This window comes from Ursus arctos, unplaced genomic scaffold (assembly GCF_023065955.2).
Source record: "Ursus arctos isolate Adak ecotype North America unplaced genomic scaffold, UrsArc2.0 scaffold_3, whole genome shotgun sequence".
Taxonomy (NCBI): Eukaryota; Metazoa; Chordata; class Mammalia; order Carnivora; family Ursidae; genus Ursus; species Ursus arctos.
This window is the reverse complement of record NW_026622985.1, coordinates 83,379,509-83,403,374: the sequence shown is the minus strand read 5'-3', so window position 1 is coordinate 83,403,374 and position 23,866 is coordinate 83,379,509. Positions and strand designations below refer to the sequence as shown.

Below are 23,866 nucleotides of genomic sequence, written 5' to 3'. Positions count from 1 at the left end.
AGACAATAAACATCGACATCAGACCAGGATCCAAAGCCTGGTTCTACTGCTTACCAATCATGCGGACGCAGTCCACATGTGGGCATGGGAATATTACCTCCAAGCTCTCTGAAATGTTGTGAGGATTGAAAAAAAGAACATATTTAAGGCTTGGCCTGGGTCACAGTCATTAGCTTAAGGGAGTATGAGCGCTTAAGTTTCTTGAAGTAACACCAGTATTTCCTTTTTACACCCTAGTGTCTAAAATTCCATGGTTCTCCTGCACATCGGAATCACCAGGAAGGCTTGTTAAGACACAGATCACAGAACCCCATCCTCCCGGAGTTTCTCCGTCAGTGCGTCTGAGACAGAGCCCTAGAATTGGTACTTCTAACTGGTTCAGAAGTGATGCTGATGATGCCTGTCTTGGGACCACACTGTAACCACTGGTCTGTCTAAAGTCATTCCTGACACCCCTGTCCATCCTGAGAACTTTTCATGCCAAGACAAAGGAACAAACCTCTTCCAGAAGGAGTCAGAAAAGGCTAGTATTAAGAAAACAATTGTTGGCCATGTACATATGCAATAAAGGAAAAAACGACAGCATCGGCTGATTTGAGCTAACCAGCCCTACAGGGAAAGTATGGGGTGCCCCCCCATATCCCCAACACTCTTTTTCATGAAATACTAGCGCGGGTTTATTCTGTACAAATCCCAAGTGATTCAGGTCAGATTAAACCCCCACAGAAATGTAGACAGAATGAACAGATGGCTTTTTCCTTTCTAAATACTGTGTGTCTGTGTGTGTGTGTGTGTGTGTGTGTGTGTAATTTTTCTTTTTTTTTTTTTTTTACTTGAGCAGTAAAACTCACTGCCTTCAGAGTCATATGGGGCCTAAGTATGAATAATCTCAGAGCATTCCAAACCACCACAGTTCTGGGATCCTGTTCACTTGCCCTTTTAATACTGTGAACTATTCATACCCTATTGGAACCCAGTAGGTCATGAATGGAGATAACAGGAGACAGAAAATGAAAAGCATTATGGATCTAGAAGATGAGGGTTCTCCCAAGCTCTTCTGGTTGCCTCCAGTTTCTGTTTTCAAGAAAAGGGCTCTGCTCTCCATGGCATATGTTTTCCCACCCCTCTGATTAATGACCCCCAGAAGATGAACAACAACACGTACTAGAATGGAGTTTCTGTGTAGGTAGAGGAAAATTATAACACTATTTTATATTAAAAATGCAAACTTTCTTTAAACTGAACCCTTTAAGTGCCCCCATTTTGCTTTAGGAATTTCACCTTTACCCTTCCACAAGTAAATGGATTTATCATCATCTCAATTACTACCAGGTTTAAAAAAAAAAAAAAAGGCAAAAGTACTGCTATTTGACCAGCAACAATATAAAGACTTGGTGACCATGACAAAATTATACTAATTACCACAGACTAGCTGGACATCTTCAAATTGAGACTCTCTGAAGTAATTTACTATGATAAACTGACTGAATTACAGCAATTTTAATTTCATATTCTTGTAGTTCCTTTTCTTCCCCTGTAACTTTGCTTGTCTTTAAAAAGGACACTGTGAGGCACTTTGGGTAGGAGCTTTTTTTATGCTACATTTGTAACATTCTCCTGAAGCTTGAAATTAAAATTTCTTTTTCCTACCAACTTAGTCCCTTCCCATTTGGCAAACATCTTTTTTGATTCTTGCATCTCTAATGGAGCTGAAAATTAATATGACTTTTTTGCTTAATTTTTTGATTATGCAAAAGAATCATCAATGATGTTAGCATGGTTCTTTCTGCATAGTAGGGAGGTGTGATAAAAACCTTACACTTCTATAGCACCTCATCTCCCGAAGACCATAGAACACTTGGAAGACTATACTCAGAAGGAACATCTCCACAGCACTCACTTGCAGCTGCCCCTCAGGTGAAATGCGTGCTCTGATTAAATGGCATTTACTCAAAAGAATTACATAATACGAGCCCTGATGATTCTAAAGAAAGACTTAACACCTTTAAAGAAGGTAATTACACACAAAAGATATCCCTGAAAGAAGTGGATTTGATTTACAGCAAGTACAGTTCATTTATAGCAAGATATGCAGGAAAACTTTAATAAGGATAAGAAAATGAAAATGAAAAATCAAAATGTAAAATCTCTCCTTTTTTTTTCCCCAAAGAACTAAGAACAATTTTGGATAGTCTCATTTTGACTTACCCTATTATCAAATTTGTCACCATTCTTCTAAATGTGTTGTCACGCCCGCACTAAAAACGATGCCAATGAGTGAGCCCCGGTTAGCTAGGAACGATACTGTGATCATCTCCATTATTAATGGTTTCTCTTGCCAACATTATTCACGCCCCTTATCTGGAAGCCTGAGCTAATCGGCCTGGCCAAAGAAATCCTGGAAATGATTTAACTACGTCCAGTTTAAGAGAAAGAGGATGAAATGGTCTGGGAACATAGCAAATCTTCAGTTTTATGATTCCTCTGCTACATGATTTTTAAATCTACAAAGTTCGTCCCATTTACAAGGCATTTAAAATTCAATCTTAAATCAATCAGTATCTATTGGGTATCAACTACTCATTCATTCAAGAAATACTAGGTACGTACTGCACCTAAGCTGTGTCAAATTCTGGGGCGGGGGTGGGTGGAGAGGGGGACGATGATTAATAAACAATGTCTCTTCTCTCAAAATATGGGCTGAAAAAGGAATTAAAAACTGCAAATGCAAAAGCACTGCGACAACGGTCTTCCAGAGGACTTTTATCTGCCTGAGAAGGAAAGATGTGGATGTGGAAGAAAAAGAAATAACTATGAGATATGTCAAAGGAGCAGTGAAAACAAGAAGCGCAATGAGTACTGCAAAGGAAATCATGGGTGCTTCCTGGATAAGACAGAGCTGATGGAGCACAGCAGAGAAGGTATTCAGGCCTGGGGGCAAAGATGGTGGGAAAGGTGCGTAGTGTAAAGCAAAATACTGGTGCAAGGAAGGACAGAGTCCAACTTCAAGGGCAGGCAGACTAATTTAACCAGAGCATTTCTATAGGAAAAGAGGGAAGAGGAGGCTCACCCCAACTGTGGAGGCATCTGAATGCCATGCTAAGAAAATAATCTTATCCAACAAACCAGTTTATTACAGGGAAGCAGACCATTTATTTAGTTTGTATTTTCAATTTACTTCTTTGATGATGCAAGGAAACTGGTCCACACAAAGCTTGTGGCACTGATCATGCCACAGCACAGGGTGTCCGGCTGCTCTTCAAGAGCCCTTTCCCAGGCAAGAACTTAAAATTATCACATTTCGGGGTGCCTGGGTGGCTCAGTCGGTAAAGCGTCTGCCTTGGGCTCAGGTCATAATCCCAGAGTCCTGGGCTCCCTGCTCAGTGGGGAGCCTGCTTCTCCCTCTCCCTCCACTCCCCCCCCCCCCCCGCTCGTGCTCTTTCACACGTACGCTCACTCTCCCTCTCAAATAAATAAAATCTTTTAAAAAAATTTTTTTTAAATAAAATGATCACATTTCTACAGGACACAAGAAGAATCTGTGGTCATCTGCCTGCCGAATATCCTTTTTCTTTACAGTAAAATCGGAAGGGGGGGCGAGGGGGAGGGAGGCTGAACTTGGCTTTCATGCCGACCACTCTCCTATTCCCACAGCACCCCAGGGAGGCCAGCTGGCAACCCTATCAGATTATTAGGTATCTCTGAAGAACACCTTGACACTCTCACACCAGCCCACTCTAGCAAGTTTATCTGCCTTCAGTAAGGGACCCTAGCGACCCAACCTGTGCTGCATCCCGCACAGAGGAGTAGTTCTATAGAACCGGGTCAGCCTCAGGGCAATGAATCTCAACCGAACCCTATGCCAATCAGCAGAGCATCTAAAATGTGCTTACGTGGAGAAAAACAAGAGATGGTATTTCTAATCACAGCGGGTGAACAGATCATCAGCAAGGACCCAGAATCAGAAAAGAAATGAGAAAGCCTGCAGGGATATTCAGTCTATTTCCCTAGTGATACACATTCAATTCCATCAGGATCAAATGCCCAAGGAAATTCAACCCCATTTTCCTAGGGGACTATCCTGTAGCCCAAGAGTTCTCACCGTGGAAGGAGTTCCTGATGTTCGGTTTACAGTTTGCGTTTCTTATTTCTTTCTGCTGTGCTCACCCTGACTGGTGTGGAAAGTAAATAATTCCTTTATTTCTTATTTGAATTTTTAAAAATTGTAAAGTCTCACCTTCATTGTTCCCCAGTCTACCTTTTACATTTGTATTTCCAATCAAAAGCACCTGAGCGACATGATCGGTTATTATTTCATATTCCTTTTTCCCAGAATAGCAGGCGCTGCTCTATTTATTGCTCCCTTGATAAACACAGTTGACAATAAACAAGAACTTAATTTTACGTTGCAGCTATCTGTGAAATAGCTCGAGTAACCCCTCCAACGTGCTCTGTCCTAAAGCACTGCCAACTACTGAGGACTTGTAACTCTGTTGTGAGTGACTAACTGTAAAATGACGATATTCAGGACCATCCGCTCTCCAAAAAGGTTATCGTCTCTTTGCTCATTCCTAAACATGCCAGTTCTTCTAAAAATCCCTGGAACTCGTCTCTTCTGAAGTCCTTAATCGCTGCAGATGCTCTGCTTGGGACCTCCACCCATGTGTCTGTCGTTGTGGCACACTTGTGTCCAACACGGCATCTGGGATGCCGCCTCACCAGAACCGGGTATGCAGGGATGATCGGCCCCAGCTCCGAGCAGAGATGAGGCTCTGTGCAGCACAGCCGAAAATAGTGCTGGCCTTTTCCATTGCCATATCACGTTGCTAACACATATCTAACGTACTGTCATTTATCACCCCCGTGAGACTGGCTATTTCGTGCTGAGCTTTCGTCAGCTGTAGTATGCTTGGCGGCAGCCCTCGTTTTCCTCAGATGGAATCCTATCCGAAGTGGTGAATTTTGTTGTCATTGTTCACTTTATATTTTCAAAATCCTTCCAAACTTGGAGGGAGTGAAACAAAAAAAGGTTCATACCCCTCACTAGTGTGACAACTCTTTGGCAATACCAACAAAGACTTCCGGGAAGCCCAGAACTACTAAAAAATAATCACTGTAGCTCTGAATGCTATAACACTGGTTATATAATCTTATTAAGGATTAAAAAATTTAAGGGATTTTCAAGAAAATTCCCGTGTGAAGGGCCCATCATCTTTTTCAGTGCCTCACTGTATTACTGACAGAGATTTGACAGCAAAAATTTATTCTGTCCATCCTTCTACAAGCAGGTAATACATACATAAAACACAGATAGGTGAAAACAATACTCTTAAAAAGTTTAAAATGGATATCTGAAGAACACATTTTCTTAAGATACTTCGAGTTAAGAAGGACTTCTTCAGGACAATCTATCATTTTTGTGCCTTCCGATTAACCCCATTCCCTGGAGTTCTGATGGATGTAAGACAAAAGAAACAGGACAGGATACCGAGAAACTCTTGGTGTCCACCCTCACGACCCGGTTCTCGGTCATGGTATTGGCCAGGCTGGCAAACACAGGGGTCATGAGAGAAAGAAATATCAAGTCACGTCAACTCCAAGGTCTTTGCCTTGTGGCTGGCCAAATATACTTTTTGCCCTGCTGAAGACTCTGCGTCTTCACTTCCTTCCAGGCTCACTTCTGGGCCTGTTAACACAAGCTTTTATTCGCTCTCCAAGCTATCTGTCCACATCCCCAAGGGACTCGCCAGCTTCTGAAAGCTACCACCCCTGACCTGAACAGCATGTGGGTCCCGCTCAACAATTTGCCCTCTTATCACCTGCAGACAATGAAAAAATGCAGAAGCAAAAGAAAGGCAAGATGTGGCATCACTGAGAGAAACTCCAGTCTCCAGGGACTGTGTAATATGCTGCTTGTGGCAACTATGGAGAGCTAACTGAGCCGATGACCTGTGTAAGGAAAGTCCTCGCTTCACTTCTGTACTCTTGAGTTTCTGAGCTGGTCCACTTTCCTGCCTCGGCTGGTATCCCCAGGCAGATTAGATGATCCCTAAATTTTTATCTCCTTCCCTAATCTCTCCGTGGGTTTTGTGTTCAATCTCTAATCCCCTGGGGTAACACAATTCTATAGGGATATTCTGCCAATACCTCAAATGTAACAGGCACAAAAGCACCATCTTCCCCATCCTAATCCCCAACCACCCAAGTACAAGTCGATGCTAAAAGGTTTTTTTGAAAAATCACTCTTCTTTTAAAATCTCTTTCGTCTTTGTTCTCTTTTCAGTGGCCCTGCCCTCATCTCGCCTTACCATCCCACACTGATTGAGCTTAACCTCTAACTGGGATCTCTCCATCCATTTCCTTCTCCATCAATCCATTTTGCACACCGTTTCCAGATAAATCATCCTAAAAATATTAATCTCACCATTTTATTTATTTTTTTATCAGAAAAGCATAATCTCTACCATCAGCTAGGAAGTAATTATGCCCCCCGAAAAATCAACCTAAATTTGAGGAAGCTTCTAGACCCAAGTCACAGGACAATAATAAATAGCAAGTGACACCACGGAAAAGCAATCAACAGAAGCCAGAATATGGAAAATTCTACAGGACAAATGACCTGGTTTCTTCATTGAATAAATTTCAAGTGGTAGAAAGAAAATGAGAGATTTCACTTACAGATTGATGGAATTTTAAGAAACGTACCAATCACATTGCAATATTTAAACCTTATTTGGATTCTGATTCGAACAAACTGCAAAAAATACACAATTACAACATTTGAGACAGCTCGAAATGTGAACACTGACTGGATTATTTGGTTATAAGAAAATTATGTTTTTAGGTATGTTTATGTTTTTTTTCAAAGGAGTCCTTATCTTTTAGAACCCATACTCCAATACAGATGAAACAGAATCACCTCTAGGATTTTTTTCAAAATAGTAAAAGAAAGGGAAATGGACAGTGGTAGAAAAAAAACAATACTGGGCGCCTGGGCGAATCTGTCAGTTAAGTGTCCGACTCGATTTCAGCTCAGGTTGTGATCTTGGGGTTCCGAGATCGAGTCCCAGTTTGGGAGTCTGTGCTCAGCAGGGGATCTACTTGAAATTCTCACTCCCCCTCTGCCCTTTCCTCTCTCTCAAATAAATAAATCAAACTTGAAAAAAAAATAAAACAATATTACTAAGAACTGATAACTCCTGACACTGGTGAAATTGGATGATGGGGGTTCATTATACATTTCTATGTATTTCTGAACATGTTTGAAATTTTTCACAGTAACAAAATAAAAAACTATAATGTTAGCCCACTGCCAAAAAGAGCAAGTCCAAACTGCCCAATCTCTTATTCAATCTTCCGGTCACCCAAAATTATTCAATTTTGCTTTGATAACACTTTCCAAAGAACCAACCAACCAACCAGAAACCTCCATTCTCCCCAGGTCTCTAACATACTAGTTGCATTATGCATTCAACCCCAACCCAACTGAAATGTGCAAGTGTCACCTTGACCATGAACTCAACTACTTTAACCCATTCTGACCTTCTCCTTCTCTGGTCTCCTCTATCACTGGTGTTCACAATGAAAATTTTCTCATGGGATCATAAACTGCTCTGTAATTGTCCTTGATCAATGTTTTTGTCTTAACTCCCCACAAAGTTATGCTTTCTTAAATTCCTTTTAATGAACATATTTAAAAAGGAAGAAATACTTTTTCCCCTCAGTTAAAAAAAAATTCTATTAACATAAATTTAGAAAACTCATACAAGTAACGAATGGAGATGGAGGGCAACATACAAACTCCCCATTCTTAATAGTGAAAAACATTCTGATACTATTGCTTCCAATCCTAAACACAGTCTTGAATGAAATAATGTATTTGTCCAATTCTCAACTATTAAAGTCAAAAATAGGAATTACCTGCTAGCTGTCCTAGGGCTGCTACTCTAAATAAAGTTATCCAAAATCTGTGAATGGAGATGGGTGACAGCACAATCATTTAGTTTTTCTTTTCCCTTTAGAGTGTGTCTATACAAAAGCATTTTCCCCCATCTGTAGGGAGTTTCAACATCTTATCATTTGCTATCTATCATGGAACAGAGACACTCTTAAACATGAGACAGTGACCTATCTTTCAAAGTTAAACTAAATTCACTAATTATAAACTTCTCTTACTCCTTAAGATTGTCTTTAATAGCTTTGGTTTTAATATAACCAAACCTCTCACACTCGCTAATCTTGGCTCTCAACTGGGAATGTGCATTAGAATCAACTGGAATCCTATTGAAACAGGCTTTCCAGAAGTGGGGCTCACAGGGAATTCTGGTTGGAATCCTCACCACTTACTACACGGCCTCCCGGTTCCTAGCAGGCCCCTGGCCTCCACCCAGGTGCACCACACCCTGATAAGCACACCGTCTTCATAGGGACCCTTACGGCATCAGTAGCAGTACAAGCCTGATGGGCAAGGGACTTGTAACTCTCCAACCTCTAAAATCTCCGACAAAACCAGAGAGGGAAATAAGCTTTGGAAGTGGTAGGCTGCCATTTCTCCCACCAGACCAAGATCCAAGCAGACCCTGTCTGGGTAACAAGGAATTTAAGGAGAGCAGACTTTCCACCAGATCTACTTATTCCAGAGTATCTGCTGCTAAGCTACTATATTAGAGAGTTTGGCCTAATGTATTAAGATGTCCATGACATTTACCTCACTGGGCATGAGACACCTTAGCACTTGACACATTTTTACCAGAAGCCAGAGATCTCCTTGGCGGCCCATCAGTTCCTGCTTTAAGCATTAAGGGTGAGCCCTTATGCTATGGAAACTGGCTCCAATTTCGACGAAGATTTCTAATTTAACTTTCTAACGTAAACTCAGTTCTGTTCACCGGGCAGCAAGACACGACAAAACTTCTAGGAGCAAAAGCACCTTTCTGGAGATGCAATGGCATGGCTGGCAATGACTTTACTATACCACCCAAAATAGAAACTAGCAAAAAGTTTCGTAAGGCTGAGAAATGAAGAAAAACTATTTCTGCAAGGATAATCTGACAAGTTATCTGGCTTGGAATACTGAAAAAAGCAGGTTTTACTTTAAGGTCTGGAATCCTCAGCTAACAAAATATCAAATGAAACCAAACCTAAGAATAACCTAGTTTCAGACCTAGATTCAAAATAGGAATTGCATTTGTCTCCTTGAAAAACTCCTCCAGGTCATGGATCAGTACCAATAAGATTTGTGCATTTTCTTACCTGACAGTAAACTTCAAGTTCTCTTTGTATGAGGTTAATTTTATCACTATTTAAACATTTATGTGGCAGTTGGCAAAAGTAAAATGACTTTACTGTCTGTGTTGATCTCCAGAAAGAGAGATCAAGGCACGAACACATGGAGTGACTTGTTCTGGGTGTCACTGTCAGTGGTAAACAGTGTAATGAGAACCCACTGCCTCCACCTACCTAGAGAGCACTGCTTAGCACACCAAGGGGTTACACTTTCAGCCAATAAGAGCTAAACGGGCAGTTAGTTTTGCAAGGAGATATGAAAGAAGGAGATCTTTTTTTTAGCACCCTAACACCTGTTCAAAGTGATCCTCTCGCTTACTGTCGGGCAGAATTCCACAGGAAACAGAATATTTTGTTTCAATGCACCTCAGTCTTATGCACTTGAAAATGTGCAGCCAACAGTATGACAGGCATGTCACCAAGTAGGTGACATTTTGGAAGGTGCTGCCGCTGCTCTGAAGGGCAAAAACATGTATTGCTATTATCACAGTTTCAAAAAGAGTGTAAAACTGCAAAAGGAGTGCAGCGGTGTGTGGTCACGGGGCTGACACCAGGAGGAAACTGTGACACCCTGTTACTAGGATGACTGCAGCTTTGTCTCCTCACAACGTTGTCTCCACACACAAACATGCTGAGACAAATGAGCCTTTCAACTGCAGGATGGATTCTGCCTGCCAGGGAAAGCCCAGGTTCCAGGGGAGGAAAGCTGCTGAAGTCTTTAAAAGATCAAAAATTATTTTCTTTTCCAAGATTTAATAAACAAAAGAGCACTGCAATTTGTCAGCAAGAAATATTTTCCATTCAAAGAAACACCGAAACCCAAACTCTACGTATGGAACTCCATTCACCATGTAACGCCATCACCTCCGCTCAGGCTGGTGCGTGCTTAACCGCGGGGGTCTACTCTTCCTCTCCCCCTTATTTCATTCTCCAGGAAGGATTTTAACCCAGAGAGCATGTGAAAACTAAATTGGCCTAGGCAAAACGCTACACGAAACTTAAACCAAGAGTCTTTTTTAAACCTTCCATGTTGGTTTAGAAAACAAACAAACACCACATTCTCCCATGTTACTACTCCTGCCAAATCTCCAACAGTGAATTTAGTGGAGAGACATACACTGCAGGCTCCTACTCATTTCACCAGTGAGCTCTCTATCACGTGTTCATCTTTATTCCCTAATACCTCACACATAGCTGGCCCAATAGCTTAATACGTTAAACCATCGTTAAAACACCGGTCACACTGGAAACCAGATTCCTGAGTCAACTGCATGGTGTTATAGATTTTCCAAGACTCCCGAAAGGTTTACAAATCCTTCGCTCCCTTGTATTCCTTTACCATGTCCCATGAAAGCCTGTCTTGTTTATTTCACTATTAGACAATACTCAAGTACAATCACCCACAATCACCCATTTGCCTACAGAACAGTTTCCCTGCATTAGTCTCGAGCCGCTCTACTCAGTTCTTTTCAATGCCAGCACACTAACCCTACTTCATCGCATCACACCCCGATCAAAATCCCCAGTGGTCCAATATTACTGAAAACAAAGGTCCCCAAACTTCAGCACGCATACAAATCACCTGAAGGGCTTGTTAAAACACAGATCATACTAGACTGCATCCCTAGAGTTTATGATTTCGTAAGTAGAAGGTAGGGATAAAAATCTGCACTTTTAATATGTTCTCAGGGAACACTGGCCCAAAGCAATGGTTCCCAATTAGAGAGCCCTAAATAAATAGAACAAAATCACCTTAGAAACAAACAACAAAAAAAACAAAAACAAAACAAAAACACAAAAAAAAACCACCAAAACCAGAAACAACAGAATCCAGTCCTTATCCGCAGTGATTCTCATTCGGAAGGTCTAGGACGGGGCTAGGAACCAAGCCCTGGGTAAATTAAATGCACACCCTGGCTCAGAAACCATCAGTCTGAAAATCAGTCACAAATTATGTAGCACTAAAGGCCTTCAACAAGCTGTGCCCACACCTACCTAGCCAGAAGAAGCGGTCACTTATAGCACAACCATTCTTCTTCTCACTTACCTCTGAAGACCCTTTTCTATTCCTCTGGGCCATGAAATACAGTCTCATTTGCCGTTCCAACTACCTGGAGAGCCACTGCCATCGCCTCCACTCCTGTGACTCCAGGAATCAGCTCATCATCAACCCCAAAACCCTTTTTTGATCCATTCCACATGTTTCAGCACAATTTGATGACACACTGTGCCAACTGCCTTCTTATGTTTAGCGGCATCAGTTCATTTGTGTGTCTGCCACTGCATACCCAGTTTATTGATGGCTGTATAGCCTATTATTACTCAGTAACCTGTGACCGGAAGGAATTTTTGAAGGAACTAGAAAATACAGAGAACTAAAAACAATTTAAAAGCTGCAGAATAATTTGTATTATATAATAACAATTTAAAATATTTAAATGAACTTCTTATTCAAAAATGCTTCATTCTCAAATCTGTGGGTTAATAAAGACAGGTAGAATAGACAGTTAAGAAACAACCACAGATTAATTCAAGTCATGAATAAGGTCATTCTTCCAACGTATGTCTACGAAAACAAAAGATGGGGGCAGCAAAGTAGATACGTAATAGGAGGAGAAAAATGGACTAAAAGAAGGAAGCAATGAACACAGTCATACCTCGATCTCAAGCCAATTAAACACAATAAATGAAATGACATGATATTTCTATGTTAGACACCTCACCTTATATTACTAGATCAGTTTTAGTTTTATATTCTTTATCTGTCAAATAGCTTATGCCAATGATACATGAACACATTAACATCAGATAGTAACAGTATTTCGAGTGTATGATTTGGGTACTACCAGTTTACTGAGAGCTATAACACGCACAACTGAGACCTCTTATGTCTTAGACACATCTTGGGGGGTGAAAGCAGTGGGGAACAGGAAGTAACCGCTAATGGACACAAGGTTTCTTTCTAGAGTGCTGAATATATTCTCAAATTAAATCATGGTGATGGTTGTACAACTCCATAAATTTACTAAAAACCACTGAACTCTAGACTTTAAATGCATGAATCTTATGCCATGTAAATTATCTCACTAAAGCTGTTTAAGTAGGCAAAACAACTCATATCATAATATGAAGGTAAGATCCCCACATCACTTCATTTGAAACCACATGTATGAAAGGTATAAGTCATTTCATAAAGCCACAAACATATATTTTAAATCATCTTTACATTTCAGCTGTTCCTGTCTGATAGAACTTAAAGTTCCTCAGTATATTACAAACATTTCTAATACAAGTTGGTGGGTTTTGTTTTCAAAACTGTGGGAATTGTGTATGTTGGACAAATTCAAACTAAGCAGAGCTAAGTAAAGCATATCTTGCTTTGTTCATAACCATAATTAATTCTTCATGATAGTATTATAAATACGATCCGAATAGACTTAAAAGTTGTTTTCAACTTACAACATTAGTCTAAGTTGGTCAAATATCAGAGATCATAAGAACTTATAAAGTATTTCATAACCTTGCAAAAACAGGTTTAGATAATCTGTAAATATTTTCTAGGGCTTGATATATTCAACTCTGAAATGCCATAAGTACTATGATAAAAATTATTCCATATGATAATACTATGTATTCTAATAGTATCCAACCTGTTTACATAATACAAATTACTAGTATTCCATACTCCCTCTCTCTTTCTATTCATATACTTTTAATCTACCTATATTTATCTCTCTATCCATCTATCTATCTATTGAGAGAGAAAGAGAGAGCATTCAAGTGGGGATGGGGGAGGGGGGCAGAGGGAGAGAGAAAATCTTAAGCAGGCTCCTCGCCCAGCACAGAGCTTGACATGCAGCTCGACCTCAACCCTGAGATCATGACCTGAGCCAAAATTGAGTCAGACACTTAACCAACTGAGCCACCCAGGCACCCCAAATTGTGTATTTATATTTAAAGAGGATCTCTTAAACCTAAAATGACAAACCCAAAAAGATAGGGGTATGTTCTTCAAAATGCCACCGAGAAGTTAGTGGGCGTTTTTATCACTGGTTCATTCTAAGCGCTGTGTCTTTTTTCCCTCTGGCTATCTTTTCCTTTTTACCTTTGGCTATCTTTAAGACTTTTTTCTTTGGTTTTCAGCAACCTGATGATGATGTGTCTAGGTATTGGTTTTCTTCGTGTTCATGTTGCTTAGGATTTGTTGAGCTTCTTGGATCTGTGGGTTTATGGTTTTCAACAAATTTAGAAACTTTTGGTCATGATTTCTTCCAATAATTTTCTGCCCCAATAACTCTCTCCCCTCTCCTCTGTACCTGCAAGGGAACTACAAAAAGTTAAACTGCAGGATACTGCCCCGTTATAGACAATATGGTTTTGTTCATTTTTCTTTGCCGTCAGCTTTCTCCCTGTGCTTCATTTTGGACTGTTCCAATTGCTTCATCTTCAAGTTCTCTGATATTTTCTTCTAAAGCAGACAATCTGCAGCCAAAGCCACCTGGTAAATTTTTCACTTCAGATATTAATTTTTATTAATTTTCTTAAATCCCCATTAGAGTCACATTTTTCTGCTTTTTCACAAACATAAATGTATGCTGGACACTGCAGATGCTTCACCACTGAAAATGCGGACTGTCTTACTTTAGGGTGAGTTTTGCTCCGGCAGACAGCTAATGTGCGAGTGGATCAGGCTGATGCTGTAGAGACTCAGTTATGCAAGACCTAGAGTAACCCCTACCCTACAGCCAGAACAGTCCTCTTCCTATAACATAAGCTTTCTGAGGCCACATCTGAAAGCTCAGGATGCTCAGCAAGTTCACCCCATTCTGGCGACTCTGAACTCCAACATTTCCAAGCACCTGGCCACGTCTGGAACTGCCATTCAACATACGGTCCCACGGTGGCCATATTCTGCCAAGCCTTGTGGTGTGTCTGCGTAGCTTCGTATTTGACCAAAGGCTCAATGGCGCTCTTTTCATATTGATGGGGCACCTCCTCTGTGCAACTCCCTCTTCTCCACCTCCACCATCCTGACGCACAGATCCCAGCTGCGTCCACAACCCCAAACTCTCATCTCTGCTTCCTCTGCTTAGGGAGCCTGCTGCTGTCTGCCTCGATTTCACTTCCGCATGCCGTAGTATGGCAGATGTCCCCCAAGAGGAAGCTGGGATGAATGCGGGATTCACTTCATGTGTTCTCTGCTCTCAACTGAATGTGCTGACTCCCTGAGTCCATCCGGCTTTAGAGTTGGTAACTTCAGGTAACTTACATCAGCAGGTAACTTCATCATGGCTAGAACCAAAAGTCCCTCATTCTAACTGTTTTTGAAATGATTTTAAAGTCTACTATCTTATTTCATCCTTAAAATAAACACGGGACATGTTTGTGGGAAAAGCACATATTTCCATGATATTAGTAAATCAAGATATAAAACGTTAAAGAACTAGTTTCTAAGCAATAAAGATATTTTATTCAATACACAAATATTCATCAAGCTCCTACTATGGACACATAGTAATAGATAAAGCAGCAAAAAGGAACTCAGGGAATGTAGTTGCAACCTATATTCCTTTCACTGAGCCGTCAATAAAGCACACAGACTGCACCAAAAAAATGTCTAATGAATGAGTAACCAAGGATCCATCATTCAATCCAACAGAAGCATCCCTTATACTCTTAAAAATGACTACAATTTACATTCATGATTTATTTTTTCCTGCAAATACTCCTATTTTCCATGCAAGTAATTTCATTCCTACACAGTTATATTTTTCAATTTCCTACATATACTTAATTTTTTTCATATTAGTAGGTACTATCTAACCACATCACTTCTACTTAGCTATGTCAAATTTGCTTCAGCTAACTCTTAATCGTATTTCCAATTCTCATCTGGCCAAATCAAATATATTTTCCTAGCACATGGAGAGAAAATATAATAAAATTTCTAAATACCATCTCTGCCTCATCATACCAAACAGTGATATCATTTCTCCAATCTTCAACAAATCAAAGTGATACATTCATACCTTACGGTTATTTTCATCCCTCAAAACAAGTTCTTGACCTGTCATTTACCCCAATATACGCAAGAGATGACTGTAGGAAAACAGTCATAAAACTGTTTATAAAATACTGTTTAAGGACATCTTAATATTGATTACCTTAATATATGACTAATTCTAGCGCAGCCAAGTATGTTACAACAGAAAACCAAATACTGCACATCCTTGATTGCTACATACTGAGAATCTCCTAATTTTAAAGCATGGCAAAAAAAGGTAAAAGGTGTTTTTTGAAGATCATAACATCAGCAGCATCACCTTTAAAAAGCAACATGCTTTCTCACTGTTTATGAGTAAGGGAATATTTTAGGTCGCAGATTTTTCATTCCATCCTGTTATTCCAAATCAAGATGGCACCGTTATCTGTAAAAGCACCTCACCTGCAGAACATCTTGGATCTTCACCCACACGTCCGCCATATCGTACAATTTGACGTCTTCCTGCTGAGTCAGCGGGGCCACAACAGTGTCCTGCAGATATCCTAGGACCACGGAGTGTGCAGTGGCGACAGCATTAAACTTGTCAAATAGCAACTCCAGCAGTTCTAGAAGTAACCTGATGAAAAAAACGAGAATATTTACACCCACACACGCACGCACATGAAGATGGCTTAACTTACAGCCACCTGCATGAAAACCATCAACCATGGGAACAGCGCATCAGATCTCCACAGACTGATTTCCAACAGCTGTATGATCGAAGCAACTTTTGAAGTCTGTTTTAAACCTCAGTCTCCTCTGCTATAAAATGGAAATGATGCGAGAATGTAAAACCAGTTGTAACGTCCCAGACCAGCAGTAGCAGCTCACGTTTCCTTTTTATCATACTTCAGCGATCAACACACTACTACTCTATATTCACCTGGGCAGTTTCTCCCAGAAATTCAGGAAATTTTTCAGACAACAGTTCTGATGTTACACAGAACATGCTATTTCCCAGCAATAAATTGGGCACTTTGGTAAGGATGCTAATCCTTTTAGTTATGGAAGGCTCTGCCTACCATTCAGATGTATGGCCTAAGTTGTCTGCAAAAAAATCACACACCTGCCAAGCAATCTGACTTTCTCCACAGGGAGCAGCTTAGGCATCTGCATTCTCTCATTTTTCATAGTGAGAGATGCTAGACACATATTATTACATCAATTTTATATACTCAAGGACACAAAATGAGGTTGCAAGGCAGCTGAGCCTAGAACAAAAGTCGATTTCCATGTCGGTGCATTTAACCGCGTACCTCTTGCTATAGCTCTGGAATGTAGATGTGGACTCCGAGATAGCTCGAAGCTTTATGTCAGGAATGCCATGTACTTCCTCTATCACTGAGCCACGCAGCTTCACTGATCACCTAGGCTTGGAATCATTCTTTCCTCCTCTGAACCTGTATTTTATCCCACTTGTAAGGTACTTACATGTGGCTCATATATGTGACTCAATAAATGCGGGTCATGGGTATTTACATAGAGATGTTTTCCTCCCTTCTTCAGTATTAGTCTTTCAATGTGGGAAACTGCTTCATACATCTCCGTATACTTAGGACCCTTTAAAACAGTGATCAGCAAATATTTGCTGAATTTAATGTGTATACCATGAATGAGTCTAAAAATTCTGGAATGTGACCTTTATTGTATATTGTGGGCTGTCAGTTCAGAGTTCCTAAGCAGACTTACAAACCAACCTGAAAAGTAGAAAAGGAAAGCAAAAGGGCTTGTCAGCAATGTCAATTAACAAGATTTTACTACCATAAATAAGAGATTATAACTACAATTTCATCAAAATGTATAGCCTATTATCTATTCCTATGGCTACTTTACTGCCCAATTACTATAATTAATGTGCCAGTGTGACAGCCAATAACTACCTTATGATAAAACCCTAATATCTGTTTGACATTTTAATTTAGGTGAGACAGAATCAATAAAAATTTATGTAGTACTCCCAGTTTAGAACATACATAATCCAGAAATTAAACATTGTATTTGTAAATAGAAGCCATTCTACCTTTGCAATCATGGGGTTTTTTTTTTTAATCTTTTAAAGATCAAATCATATTTATACTCACATATACCTAAAACAAATCTTTTCATCTATATTACAGGAGAAATTCTCAAGTATCAGCAGAGGGTACGGAGAAGATGTGTCTAACATAACAGCCAAAATAGTTAATTCAGCATAAAGGAATGACCTGTATAAAACTGGTATCTGGCATCATACAGAGTAAATTCCTGATTAAGTGAAGGCTCTACTTTTCAAATAAAGATTTAAGTTAAGTATATAAGCCTATGGTTTACAAATATCAATCCACAGACCACAGGGCATTTTTCAGGGATAGACAGCAAAATAAGAAAATAGGAACATATATCAACTTTTCACAAAAGTAAATTCATTTGGTATTTTTGGTACTCTCTTGATAGGAAAATCTCATTTTCTGTTATGATGGCAATTACATTACCAAATGTCCTTCCTTAACAAAATTAAAAATAACCTTATGCTATCCACTAACAGTTCTTGAAATCTTATTGATCCAGGACATTCAGAAGCCTGAGGCACACTGGTGTCCAACTGCCCAATGGCATGAAGTTCAGGTACAGGCCTGCAAACCATCAAGGAAGCAGAAAACACTGGAAAAGAAGCAGCTCCTGTGAATGGAGGGGTGCTGCTGTCTGGTCTTCTCCAGGGCCACCAAGCTCCATGACTGCACACCCTGCCTGCCACTCAAGGACAAGAGCAGTTCAGCCACCAGGGGCAGTGCTCTACTTAGAAAAGAGACCGAGCAGGGAATTGAGATTTATGATGAGGTTTAAGTGGTAACTATTAACATCACGGAAACAGCAATCCTTTGATAAAATGTTGACACTGCCGGCTTCCCGCGGTCCTGAACAATCAAGGCCAAGACAGACCTATTGTTGTATGGCCATCATAGCCATAAGAGAGGCCACACAGGGAAGAAAGAAGGGAGAAGAAACAAGCCAGAAGTGGAGAGATTCTAGTTGCAGCTCTACCTACATTTGAAACATCGACCCATTTCAAAGACAGGGACGCTCTCCTCTGCCTTACCACAGCACAAGCATGGCAATATTAATAAAACCCACAGTTCTTATAGAAAAATTAAAGACTTTCATGCAGCAAATGACACCATCAAGAAAGTGAAAAGACAACCCACAAAATGGGTGAAAAAATCTGAAAATCATTTATCTGGAGAATTTGTATCTAGCATATCTAAAGATGTCTTACAACTCACAATAAAAAGATGAATAACCAAATTTTAAGATGGATAAAGGTTTTGAAAATATTTCTCCAAAGAAGATATATCAATAACCAACAGGCAAACAAAAGATATGCAACATCACTGACTATCAGAGAAATGCAAGTCAAAACCACAAGATACCATTTCAGCCCACTGAGATAGCTTATATTCAAATAGGCAAGCAATAAAAAGTGTTGTTGAGGATGTAGAGAGAACTTGGAACTCTCACTACAGTACTGGTGGGAATGTAAAATGGTACAGCTGCTCTGGAAACTAGTTCAAAAACATGAAACATACAGTTACCACGTGAACCCAGGAATTCCATTCCTAGGTATATCCCCAAGAGAAATGAAAACATACATGTGCACAGAAACTTGTACACAGATGCTCACGGCAGCATTATTCCCTATGAGTAAAATATTACTAATAGTAAAGCCGTAAAAATGGAAATAATCCAAATGTCCATCAACTCATCAATGGACAAACAAAATGCTGTATATTCATACAACAGATTATTATTTGTCGATCAAAGGGAATGAAGTCCTGGGACGAGCTACAACATGAATGAACCTTGAAAATGTGGTCGGTAAGAAAAGCCACAAAAGACTACATATTCTATGATTCTATTTATATAAAATACCCAGAATAGGCAAATTATAAAGAAAGAAAACATATCCGTAGTTACTTAAGTGGGTGGGAATTGACTACTAATGTATATGGGGTTTATTTTTTGGGCGGGGGGGGTGGAATGTTCTGGAACTAGACAGTGGTGGTGGTTGCACAACCCTGTGGATACAGTAAAAACCACTGAATTGTATGCTTCCAATGGATGAACTGTGTAGTATGTGAATTATACCTCAATATATCTATTTAAAAAGAACCCAACAGCTATGGCACTGAGGGAGGACAGCAGGGCCCAACACCTTCACTGCAGTGAAAACATATAAAACAGTGAAAAAGGAAACTGATGTCTCAAAAAGTGAAGCATTACAAAAGTGGATTCTTTGGGAGTCTTCCTACAAGAAGACATTAGTTTTTCTCTTTTGGTCGACTTGTTTTTGGTTTGTTCTTCCCACTAATGTAAGTAACCTGTAAGAAATCAAGATTCACGTGCCTTCCCAACATCGATAATTCCTGCTATTTTTTCATGAAAAAAGAAAATCTCAACTTCTCCAAGTGTTCCCATCTATAAAAACAAAATATTAATTAATACTGGCTCTAGGGGTCTCACTGAACTGCTGGAAGGAGCACAGCAGAAAATGGACAGAACCACATAGAGGGAAGAGAGTTCAGGCCCCCTCTGTCTGGATTCTGGCTTGAGCAACTCTGAAAATGATGGTTATCTTTCCTGAGAGTGAGAGCATTCAAGTGAAGACAGAAATTTGGAAGGAGAGATGTTGGGTTTACATCTGGTTACGTTTAAGGTGTTATTTATTTAAGTACTTGGATATGCAAATCTGAAGCTCAGGGGAGAGACTGACACCGGAAATTTCTTAAAATGATAAATATTTGAGAGGAGATCACTCAGGGTTATATGCAGAGTATGTAAAGCAAGCAAGGTCCACAGCCAACACTTCCCAAAATAGCAGCATTGAGAAGATGGTTAGGAAGCAGCTTGGGAAGAAGAATGAAGCCAGGAAACAAAACTGTAAGAGAAAAAGGAGAAAAGAATATCCACAGTCAAGGCTACGCCGAGGTCAGAGAAGGTAAAGACGGAGAATCGTACAACTCACAGGTCCCAGTGACCTTGGCAAGAGGATCTCAGAGCAGCACTGGAAGCTGACCCCTCCGCAGTGGGATGAGGAGTGAATGGCTAATGAGGAAAAAGAAACCAAAGTCAAAACACACGCTTTGCAAAGGCACACCATTCCTTACCAACATATGCACTCCTTAAAAAAGAAAAAGTCAGACGACTCTCTCCTGAAGCATCAGAGCATAAGAGAGATCGGGAATCACTCACATAAATAGGACATAAATCCACACTAGTCTGGCCCAAATTAGAGCCACCAGAAATCAGCTGAAACAAGATGAATATTCATAGACACTCTCCAATTGCCCACACGATACTAGATCGAGAAACAAGCGTCTGCCCAGCTGCAGACATACTCAGGGTCACCCAAACACACAAAGCCCCACTCAAGTTATTCCCCACTCCCACCACAAAATTTAAATAAATAAAAGAAATAAAACATTCCATTGCAGTTAACTCAGTCGCTTAAATCATTTTAGGCTCAAGGTTTTCACTGCTGATCTAAAAGACAAAAGAGCAGACAGAATCCATCAAGTACCATAGACTCCTTACACAGAACTCCACAAAAGGCCTCATGGACAAAGAAGCCTAAGAACCTCAGAGATTACAATTTCAACTAGTTGCCATTTCTACCGTTCTGAAAAAAGGAACACACATTCTCTCTCTCACATGAACCACAGAAACAGAGGCCATTTCTAAAGCCACAAAACAGTATGCACTAACAGCAATACAACATCACCGCTGGTAAAGGGAAATAGGAATCCTGGGATGGCCGGACAGTATAAATGCCACTGAGAACCACAGACTGGACGCCGGCTCTCTGCTGCGTATCCCTGGGGCCTTCAAGACATCATAAGGACGTTCCAAATCGCAGGTTCCTCAAACACAAACTTCTTCAATTACAGTTTCCTAGTCACAGATGGTGAGAAATACATGCAAAAATGTATGTAAGAGTATACTAAAAAAGCCGACCTAGAACAACAGTAAATTGTTTTCTGTACCTTTAACAGTTACCATCTGCAAGGGGAAGGGTGGGAGGGGGATGCTCTAGGTGTCTGCATGGCCCAGCTGCATCTCTGTCCTTCCTTCAGCTCCATTAGTAAGATACACCAGCTTCCTCCGTAAGATATACCAGCATCATTCCAGTAAAACTCCTGCTTCAGTGTAGTTGCACCTGGGGTCTGTCACTGATAACTGAAGGAGGCCTAACTCACAAAGAGCCGATTCCTTCATTCCTCTGGGATTCTATACTCCCTCCAAAAATAGACACTCACAATGGACACTGAGCATAGTGACAAAATAGTGACATGCATGGCCTCCTGGGCCAGAAAGTAAGAGCAGAGGCCTTGGTTTGTGTCTCCCTGTAACTACAAGTCCCCTCCAACACAAGGCCCAATGCCCAGAATGGAGAAAACAGTCAAATGTCATGGGTGCCTGAGTTTATGAGTCAAAGAATGAGCAAGGTAGGGTGGCGGCAGTATTAGAAGTCTAGGATCAGAGACACTGACCTGGGGTCCTCAGCGTGGGGCTGATGGCTAAAGCTGGTATAATGTAAGAGAGCTCTGAAAGAGGAGGGCTGAAGTAAGAGAGGAAAGAGGATGATGACAACAGCGACGAGGACTCTAACAAAGACCGCTACGCCAAACAGAGCCACACCGATCACATGGCAGGCATTCTGTGAGGTGCTTTACTTGGGTTATTTCATTCAAACCTTTGGACAACCCTATGAGGAAGGTACTGCTTTTATCCTCACATCACAGACAATGCAACTACAACACAGATAAGGTTCACACAAAGTCCTCAATTTTAGAGGATGTTCCTTTTAAGGGGTATTAGAAAAAAAGGAAGTCGTTTTCAAAAAGAGGCCAGGGGCGCCTGGGTGGCTTAGCTGGTTAAGCCTCCAACTCCTGATTTTGGCTCGGGTCATGATCTCAGGGTGGTGAGATGGAGCCCCACGTTGAGCCCCCTCACTCAACAGAAAATCTGCTTCCGATTCTCTCTCCCTCTCCTTCCGTGCACTCTCTAATAAATAAATCTGAAAGAAAGGGGGGGGGGAGGAAAGAAATAAGGAAGGAAGGGAGGGAGGGAGGGAGGGAGGGAGGGAGGGAGGGAGGAAGGAAGAGCAAAGAGATTATCAGTACCGTACAATGCCAAGGAAACCAAGGCTGGAAAAAGTGTCAACAGAACTGTCTATATGGACTCTACCTTCTCACTGTAAACTAGTTTTTTACCCCTGGTATTCTACTAAAACAACTCTTGCAAAAGTCTACAACAACATTTTGCTCCATCTCTCGGACACTCTTCGGCCCTTATTTAAATCAGTGCAGCACTCCCTTCTACTGACTACTCACTCCCCCTCGAAACACTGCCTCCCACTGGCCCACAACCCAATACTCTTCTGCTTTCCTTCCACCTCTCTGGTGGCTCCTTCTCAGGAACCTCTTCCTCAGACCATTCCTGGAGTCCCGTGAACTCTTCTCAATCCTCATACTCTCTCTGGGTGAGCTCACTCAGCACGGTCTTCAACGTTCCACCCACAAATGACTCCTACATGCATCTTCTGGCTGGACCACTCTCCTGAGCTCTTGACCTCAAATCCCATAGGTCTTACATAGAACTCGTCCTCTCGCTCCCCCAACCTACTCCTCCATGGTCCCTACACGCATGAATGGTATCACTCGCCCCAGCAAATCACCCCCACCTCCCCTCTCCACTCAAACCCAATCTATCAGTCACTTCTTTACTATCTTCTCAGATGGACTGCTTGCCTCCACTGCCATGGTTACTCTGCTAATGCAGACCATATCATTTACTAAAACAGCCCTCCGCTGTCTGCTTTCCTCCAGTCCTTACCTCTCCCTCTCTACACTGTATACTCAATGAGGGCAAAGAACTGTGTCCAATTCACCACTCTACTCCAGTATTTGTCAAGGTGTTCCACATATGATAGGCAGTAAATATGTGTTGAAAGAATGAAAAAAAATGAGTCCAACAGATGGGAGAGATAGAGGCCTGGTTATCGATAACAAGGTGAGGAAATACATTACCTATTATAATCACCTGGTTTTAGAAGCCCATAATAAATATTTCACATATAACTATCCACTCAAAAAGATAACCTTACCAACCTTAACATGAGAATCAAAAGTATAGTTCAAGCTGAAAGACAGATGCACTCAGAGCTAGCTTTAATAATACTATAATAAAATCTATTTTGTATAAAAAGAACAAACACAGGAGTGTCAAGTTAAAGAAAGTATTTGTTCTTTAAACATACATCCAATTACCTGGCAGGTTTTGGAAACAGCCCTCTTATAAGTAAAATGTTACTTATTTCCCAGATCCTCTACTAACTTTCCACTTGCAGCTACCCCTGTCTGTCTCATCGTCAAGAAACATAAGAAGAAAATGTTAAGGAACCATTACAAGGGGACAAGGAGTGTCTATGGTGTAAAGCTGTATCATCAAGCTGTGGAAAATGTTCAATATTTAAGGTGAGATACGACTATCCGAATCTAAATT

General features: G+C 40.7%; 1 protein-coding gene across 1 annotated transcript in view; it reads right to left on the bottom strand.

Moving 5' to 3' along the window:
* EXOC4 (exocyst complex component 4) overlaps window positions 1–23,866 on the bottom strand; it is a 722,726-nt gene that overhangs the window by 609,707 nt on the left and 89,153 nt on the right. The window contains exon 7 of the mRNA XM_026511236.4: window positions 15,731–15,905. Within this exon, the coding sequence (XP_026367021.1) occupies window positions 15,731–15,905 (175 nt within the window). The remainder of the gene's footprint in view (window positions 1–15,730; window positions 15,906–23,866) is intronic.